This window comes from Oreochromis niloticus, linkage group LG22 (assembly GCF_001858045.2).
Source record: "Oreochromis niloticus isolate F11D_XX linkage group LG22, O_niloticus_UMD_NMBU, whole genome shotgun sequence".
Classification (NCBI taxonomy): domain Eukaryota; kingdom Metazoa; phylum Chordata; class Actinopteri; order Cichliformes; family Cichlidae; genus Oreochromis; species Oreochromis niloticus.
Genome location: NC_031985.2, coordinates 28,815,720 through 28,824,482, shown reverse-complemented (window position 1 = coordinate 28,824,482; position 8,763 = coordinate 28,815,720). Strand labels below are relative to the sequence as shown.

At 38.5% G+C, this 8,763-nt stretch overlaps 1 protein-coding gene across 1 annotated transcript; it reads right to left on the bottom strand.

The window, feature by feature from the left end:
* Positions 1-646: 646 nt before the first annotated feature.
* Positions 647-8,390, bottom strand: LOC109196335 (uncharacterized). Its single transcript, XM_019350312.1, has 5 exons — positions 8,340-8,390; positions 8,192-8,211; positions 7,982-8,102; positions 7,716-7,886; positions 647-2,196 (listed from the first exon to the last, which is right to left on the bottom strand). Exons 1-5 carry the CDS (start codon positions 8,340-8,342, stop codon positions 1,555-1,557), a joined length of 957 nt encoding a protein of 318 aa, XP_019205857.1. The 5' UTR covers positions 8,343-8,390; the 3' UTR covers positions 647-1,554.
* Positions 8,391-8,763: the final 373 nt, after the last annotated feature.

The window sequence follows — 8,763 nt, the reverse complement described above, 5'->3', positions numbered from 1 at the left end:
AGTTCTGAATATGTGCGCGGTGCTCTTTTCACTAAGGGATATAATTTTTTTTAACACACACAAGGATATAGCTTGCCTCCACCCGGCACTATATATAAATGCAATCCGTTACTAGTCGGATAATCTTAAAGGTTTTTATTTTATTGCGCCTATAATATGATTAACATAAGAAAGTAAAATAAAACCGCTATTGAAAAAAGAAATGACTCTTTACCGAGAAAAAAATGGTTATCAAGATCATTGTCATAATACTGAAGCAATTAAACAGAATTCAAACTATGAGTTTGTCTGTGGAAAACTAACTGCCGCTCTGTCTCACTATACAGCACTGACTCAACAGAAATCTGCTGCATCACCCCACTGAACTCTCCATGCCCCAGGAACCCTCCCTCTCTGATCCCCCCCAGGAACCACCCCTCCTTTTTTCCCACCGGATGCGATTAGTCACACATATGGAATCGATTAGACACTTCCGGAGTACCCCCCTCCCCTCACCGGATGCAATTCGTCGCGCTTATGGATCATATTACAGACATCTGGAATCGATTAGTCACTTCCGGAGTACTTCCGGTAGGGTCAAAAGGTCAAGGCTGGGGCCATCAATCAAAAAGATGGCACAAGCAGGGGTGTTATTTTTTTGTGGTTTTTAGAAGTATCACAAGAAAAGTTTATTTCTAAAGGAATACATGTTGTTTGTGGTGCTCTATTTAAAAACTAGTAGCCTCTGTCTCTTTCAGAGCGCATAAGAATGTGAAATGCCCCTAAAGCAGTTAAATCAACTATGTGTAATCATTGAGTCTTACTGTTGCAGTGTGTTTGTGACTAGTAGATAATTGTAGGGCTAGTTGCATTAAAGGAACATTGGGGGTTCATACAGTGCTAGGTGTGGCTAGGCAAAAAAGCCACAGGTATATTACTACTAAAGGGAATTTCATTCTGTATTATTCTCTATTATTCTCAGTTTATTTTTGTTAAGCAACATTTGTCCAAATAGACATTCACCGTGTCGGTGTGTGGTGTCTCTTTAAGACAACCTAAGTCAAGGGTTGATGATATCATTAGTATGTGCCACTGCCCTCTCTGTGGAGTATGTGAACAACATGCTTGCATGCGAGTGCATGGAGAGAGAAAGACTTTACATGTTTGACCTGTTTAGTAACTTTTGCAACGTAATGGGTTGTATGAACACTGTGTGTCATGTTTGATAAGCAGCAGCCATTCAACCACACCTTGTAAGGTTGACAAAGAGAAGGTGCATTAAAGGATAACGCTGTGGAATTCCCAGTTCCAGTGTGATTGTGTATTTTCCCAACTATCCTGCTAAGTGTTTCTACCACTCCTCTCAACCACTGAGTACAACCCAACGTTAGAGTGTAACTAGTACATTACACAGAGCTGAAGAGTAAAAAAAGTTTGAGCACGCTAGTGTTAGTGTGTGTGTGTCATTACAAAAAAATCCACATTCATACTGTAAGAGCAGACCATCTTTTATTCATCAGAAACAGATCAAAGCAGATATGTCAGGTCACCTCAAGCAGATGATTTCATGAAATCTCACTCTGACTCTGGGTTGTAAATTTTTAGGTGTTTCTCAAATCCTTTTCTTTGTGTATTTTTGTCTCGATTCCTTTTTAACACATCCATAAGATTGTCATGAACCTCTTTCTCTGCTTTCTTCCTGTTTTCAGCTGAGTATTTATTCACATTTGTTTTTTTTTTAACTTCTTCCTCATTTTTAAGCAAGTTGCTCAGGCTCTCAGCTTCAGCACAATTACCATAATCCCACTCTTTGATTTGTTCTGTGTTCAAGCCAAACAAATTGTGACATGATCTGCAAGGATCTTTTTTATTTCCACTCCTGATGTCAAACGCTTCACACCTGATATTTTTAGGTACTTTAATGGTTCCATCAAAGTAATTTTTCTTATCCATTTCTGGATAATAGGTCATCACTGCACCAGATACATATTCGTGCCAATTGTTAAGACAGGAGGCAGCAATCACAATTTGCCCCGTGTTAGGACCTTTGGTAGACATGGAGACTCCGTAGTACCTCTTTGAATTTTGGTCGGTTTTGGATTTCTGAGAAATGCAGATGGTGGAGGAGACCAGATACTCTGGGTCCAAGCCTCTAGCAAAACGTTGTAGACTCTGCTTTATTTGTTCTTCATTTTCAGGATTTTTGTGCAGGACGATCTGGAAATGGTTACAGATATTGATGTTACAATTCTTTTTCCAAATTTCCATAGCTATTGCTATTTTATAGATACTGTCAATATTTTTTTTTAACAACAATTATCATGAAATGAAACTAATACTCTGACAACCTTTGTTAGATTGTGTCATAACCACAAGTTTCAACTTCAAGCTGAAATGATTTGCTATGGCAAAACTGATATTAAAAAGAAACAGTGTGAGAGGAAATTGATTAGTTGGCATTTTAAATGCTTTGGTCACTAAGACTCGAAAAAGAGTTACTAAATTTATATTAATAAAGCTTACTTTATTTGAAGGCAGGAAAGAAAACTAGCAAAAATGCAGGCTGTGTAACACAACCCTGTCATTAAAACGATGACTGAGTTATAAATACTTGATTAAATTAATGTTTAAAATACAGTTTTAGGTTTTATATTTTCTGCTGTCGCCTCAGTGGGTGTGAGAGTTAAGATTAAATATAGCAAACAATTCAAATGTTAGTCTATTTGCAAACTTGATTTAAGGTCATCAAATAGGCTACATATTGTAGTATTGTAATTCTCACCAGAGGTTGGTAACAACCCATCTAAATTGCACATGCAAGGAAACCAAAGCATAGATGTCCATAGATTATGTGAATAATGATAAATGACACAGGGAAAAAGTATTGAACATGCTTACTGAAATTTATTTCAATATATCTGTTAATCAGCTGTAACTTCACAGCAACAAAATGTATATGTGACAGAAATTAAAGATAAAATATAGAGAAGCAGATAGGACAGTTTATTGATGGAAATATTAGACTCTCTAAGTGAGCAGGTTGATTTAGAGTTAAATTTAACTCTTTCTGAAACCGAAAACCAGGAGCTTCCCACTTCTCAGTATAAACAACTCTCCAATTCTTCCAGGGTTGTTAGCTAAACCTTCTTCCTTAAATGGCGAAGGACTTGATTTTTCATCCAGAAGAATGTAAGATCAATACTCGGTCCTTTAGCTTTCTTTTAGGACTTTACCAAAGTCTGAATAAATGGCCTGTAGTGATGTTCGATTCGTGAACGAATCGTTCAATACTCGAGAATCACTTTACTGACTCGTGAATCATGATTCACAAGCGCAACTGACTCACTGACTCATCCCTGTTGCTGTTAGCAAACTAATTCCATTAGTAGAAATATATCTAGCTTATAATTAAAATTGTGGGGGAAAAGACAACAGCCAGTTTCTTAACAAAAACATTTCTGCTCTGAACTGGAAGAAAAAACCCTGAGTAGAAGCTCACATCAAGACAATAGCTCCTCAGTTCACAGTAGCACCGCTCAGCTAACATGCTAACAGCACATTTGAGTTACTCACCCCCTCCCTTGCTGTGCTGAATTGTAGCGAATCACTCAGGACTCACGAACCCCCTCCCTTGCTGTGCTGAATCGTAGCGAATCACTCACCCCCTCCCTCCTGGCTCACAGCTCAAACAAGTTGAACGAATCACTGGCTGTGTCCCAATTCAGGGTCTGCACACTTGAAGTACGCATTTCAAGTGCGATTATGTCACCGCCACGCGACGACGGCTGTCCCAATTCAAAGTGTACTTCAAATGCGTACTCCAAATGCGCCGTCGATTTCCCCAAATATCAAGCGTGGTCTGGTGCACGCTTCGTGGTCCCATATATCCCACAATCCATAGCGCGGCGGTGGGTGTGGATAATTTTGCCGCAAAATACGGCAGAAGGGAGCGGCCGAAGAGTGAACTGTCAAAAGTAAGTACTGAATATGATGTCACTTATTTATGTGCGAATGTTTAATAACGAAGAACATTAAAACATTACTGTTGGCCACATGTCAGGAAAGTTATGTGACATTAGTGATGTTTGTACTTTCAGCGGTAACTTGGTTTTAAAGCCTCTACTTCTAAATATATATATAGTTGACCTTAATCTTACAGAGAATGTGATGATTTTATGGATAAAGTCAGGCATATATCCACAAACACAACAAGCTGAAAGTCAGTGATGCTGCTCGGTTTGCAGTCCTGAATATCACGGCACAAGCAGGATTCACTGCACTGTTAATGTTAGCTATGTTATATTGCTGCCTCTGTTCGGTGGTGTCAAGCCAAACAGACTCTAACGTGTGTTTGAACGAGCTGACGGTTCACTCGTTAAGCTGAAAGAAAGATGCTTTAATCACAGGAGTCACACATGTGTCCACTGTACCATCTGGGAACTCTTCTTGTTTAGCACTCGTAATAACACAAACACTAAATCCTCCTTCTCTTGTGCTGTTTTGTAGCAGTGTATACACCTGAGACTGTCACCTGTCTGTCTGTCCTGCACTCGCTCTCTTTTATTACACAATCAGAGAGAAAGAAAAACTATGAATATGTATTTATAAGTTACACTTGTGCTTGAATCCTGCAGCTTATCACACATCTGATTTCCATGTGTGACAACTGCAAGTGTCCAGAGTGAGGACAGACTGAGGGACCCACTGCTGCACATCATCTGTGAGGCTTTGCACCCCTGATGATCCACCAGGACAAACTCAGCAGTGTGTGAGGAAGAGGAGGAGGAAGAGCCAGCAGCAGCTGACAGATGGAGAGAATAGACAGACTGTTCCCTGTTTGTGAAGGACTGCTAGAAAAGTTTAAAATAACTAATTGTCTGTCCTGAATCAGTCTTATTAGGTAATGTTCAAATAATGTTATCATTCCAGTGTTTTCAGTGTGGGAGAAAGTACTCAGGGCCTTCAAGTTACACACTATGAAAGGCAGCAACAAGTTTAATATTCAGAAACCTAAAGTATGTATCAGCAGCAGAATGGAGCTAAAAATAAATGTTTGTTTCAGTTCTATGAAGCTTTGAGTATTTTGGATTAGTAGTACTGCTGTGTTTGTTGCATCATATTGCTGTAATTGTTTATATGCTTTATATATTCTGAGGTAAGTTGATCTATAGTGTTACATCATATTCTATAAGGATGTTATGTGTTTGTATACTTTCTGCCCAGTTTGACCCATTTAGTAGAAGTCAGCCTGTTTAAGGCTCTGATATCTATTCTGTATGACTTAAAGCAGTTATGACATGGTCTGATTTTCTCACCCAATAAAGGAATATTTAATATATCAGTCTACTCTTCATTCTATCAGAAACAGTTTTCACAGCTCGTACATTTTCCTTTTACACATATATGTAAGCATTGAGCCAAATTTAGTAATGCCAACATACTGAAGGAACAACATTTGTCTCTTATATATAATACATCTACACTGTCAGAGATACTTGTCTTTGAGTGAAGATTTAAGGTGATAGGAAATATAAATAACTGCTACTTGCATCTTTGACCCAGAGTTCAAGCTCATATATATATATATATATATATATATATATATATATATATATATATATATATATATATATAATAATCTGACAATAGATATAATATTGTCCATATTATATTAACATTACCACAGTGAGATGACTTTAGTCTCATGAACAACATTAGCTAATTATTATTTACTAACTAATCTTAAAATGACTGTTCAGTACAGAAATGAAGCCCAACTATCATGTTTTACAGTCCTGTGGTCTCAACTAATCAAAGTGATGTCATGACAAAAATGAATGACCAACAAAACATTTTTTCTCCTTCATTTCTGTCACACAATGCTGTATGAAACGTTTCTCGCGGTTAGTATCATGGTTGCTAGGCAACCTGAACAGCGCGACGAAGGCTAGACCGTCCCATTTCACAAGCCTCTGGTCGTGTCCAAATTCATGGGCTGCATCCTCCTGAGGCCGCATTTGTAGACCGATTACGTCACAGCGACGCGCCGAAGGCTGTCCAAATTCGTAGACTCCTCCGAATGCAGCCGACAAATGCATTCTCCTTTTCCCCGAATTTGAAGGATGGGTCGGGTGTGTCCTTCGTGGCCCACCATATCCCAGAATTCATAGCGCGGCCCAGCCAAACTCCAGTTTCCGGCAATGGCGGCCGCTACTAAGTTTTAAAATTACTTTTATTAATCTTTCTGGGTCACAAAATAAACTTTTAACATATTTTCAGGCGAGAATGTAGCTGTGCAAACTTCAAATATCTGCTCGGTTTATCAAGGTATTGCATATTTGCAAAAGTGCTTCAATGTTTTCGGAGACATCTGTTACCCACCAGCTTGATAGCTAACCGAGAGCTCGAGGGTCACTGAAGCCGCCGAGAACGGCACAACTCCCGGCACATCATTTTCAGATCACCGCGGACTTTCGCTACTCAGGTTAAACGTAATATATAAGTCACTTAGACAACCTAAAAAGGATATTGTTTGGCTTTTTTCAGTGTTTTATTTGTTCGTGAGTAAATCGGTTTGGCTGAGATTAAAGATATTAGATTAGATTAGATAAAATAAAACTTTATTAATCCCCCGGATGGTTTTCACACAGCTGAATAAACGTCAAACAGAAAACTGATTAAACAGAAGTGTGAGATGGTCGAGAATTTATGCCAGTGTCCTGTTATATTTTAGATAGCAAGGAGCAGACGGCTGAGTTTATTAAACTCCACCGAGACAGCGGTGACATTAATCAGAAGGCTAGACCGTCCAATTTCACAGCCGTTTACTTCCGGCCTACCCGACCTTCTGAGGACCCGGCCCACGTAGACCGCGAAGGCCGGGTCCTCAGGAGGATGCAGCCCATGAATTTGGACACGACCTCTCACTTCCGCACTTCCCGTACTTGTAGTACGCACCGTACGTAGTACGCGTAGTGTGCGTACTTCAAGCATGCATACCCTGAATTGGGACACAGCCACTGACTCACTCACCCCCTCCCTCCTGGCTCACAGCTCAAACGAGTTGAACGAATCACTGACTCACTCACTCACCCCCTCCCTCCTGGCTCACAGCTCAAACGAGTTGAACGAATCACTGACTCACTCACCCCCTCCCTTCCTGTGCTGAATCGTAGCATAGACAAATCACTCACTCACTCACTCACCCCCTCCCTCCTGGCTCACAGCTTCTGCTTCTTCTTCTTCTTGGTTGGCAACCAATGTTAAGGCGCATTACCGCCCCCTGGCTCACAGCTCAGTGGACATTTAGATGAGAAAATATATATTTGATAGATTTAAGGAAAATACTAATAAAATAAAAAATAAAATAAATAAATGTTCCCTTTAGAGTAAAATATATATAAAATAGTTGTTTTCTTTTACAATCATTGATCTTAACAGTAGGATTTACATTAAAAGAGAAACAAATTAAGTGAAAATATACATTTTTGCACTCTCTGGTCAACTGACTCAGTGACTCAAATGAATCAAGAAACCCGATTCACTTTGGTGAGTGACTCATTAAAACTCGATTCAGTAAAAAGAATCGAATTTACCATCACTAATGGCCTGGCTCTTAAACAGTCTGTTTGGAGCTGAATAATAATGACAATAAATAATAATGACAATATTTTATAAATGAATTTTGAGTGAAAATGTATCATCACAGAATGAAAGTAGCAGTAATATTTTCTTACCATGTCAAGCACACAGGAGAACGGACTCCGCCTGGGAAAATGAGTCTGATAGCATCGAAAAGGCCTGGGATAGTATGTGTTTAAGTTTTCCAACATCTCCTTGTCAGCTATGATGTCCTCTGGAGAAAAATCTTTCAAGATTTTTCCCAGAAAAAAGATGCTGTGAAGCATCTGTTCACACAAAGAGAAAGAATTTTCCATCCGGTATAAAAACAGTGTGTTCTAAACATCCTGACAGTACATTATGTCACCATCAGATAAAATACCTCATCAATCAGTGCACTTCTTGAATCTTCTTGAATCTCTCTGCTCAGTTTCGACATTTCATGAATCATTTTTACAGCGTTCGACTTGAAAAAATGTTCTTCTGTTTCTTTGTGTTGTGTTCTAAAATAATTAACAACAGTTCATTTGTTTTATACTAATGAAAGCAAATTGCACTGATAAACTGTTAAGAAAGTTAATAGATAATTCACCTGTCATTCTCTCGAGCAGTCTAAAATAATGAGAAATAAAACACATTACAAAATTACATATTTCAGTTACAACACACAAAAAGCAATGCAGAAATTACATATGTTAAAAATATGAATGAAAAAAGAATACTTAAAACCAGCAACTCACCATTGTAAGTGCACAGTAAATGAAACTGTAAAGTAAACCCTTCCACTTTAGTCAAACTATTCCCTCCTACCTATATTCTTTGACGTGATACGTCACATGACATAGTGTCACATTACCGGGTGGATCACTGTGCAGTGCATAGTGCAACTCTTGTTTTCCATTAAAAAAATTAGTTTCTTACCCTATAGTTTTGACACAAGCAGTCAACATGAATCTGAAATAAGTGTATATCATGTAAACCCTTGTTTACTTTATATACACTTTGTTTGCGTTGGATTGCATTGTGTTTATTCAAATGCCGAAAGACAGAAAAAGAATACAATTTGCAAAGAAGATGAATATTGAACAAAATTACTACCAAGCGGCTTTATGGAAAGGTTAAATGGGAGCGAAAGACAGAAACTGCTTGGTGACTATTACTGTA

What these genes read in the sequence shown, in the direction of transcription:
- LOC109196335 (XM_019350312.1), bottom strand. An exon ending in ACTGCTCGAGAGAATGACAG is followed by an intron (nt 8,103 to 8,191) that starts GTGAATTATCTA and finishes TAATTATTTTAG; the next exon opens with AACACAACACAAAGAAACAG. An exon ending in TCTCCTGTGTGCTTGACATG is followed by an intron (nt 2,197 to 7,715) that starts GTAAGAAAATAT and finishes AACCATTTCCAG; the next exon opens with ATCGTCCTGCACAAAAATCC.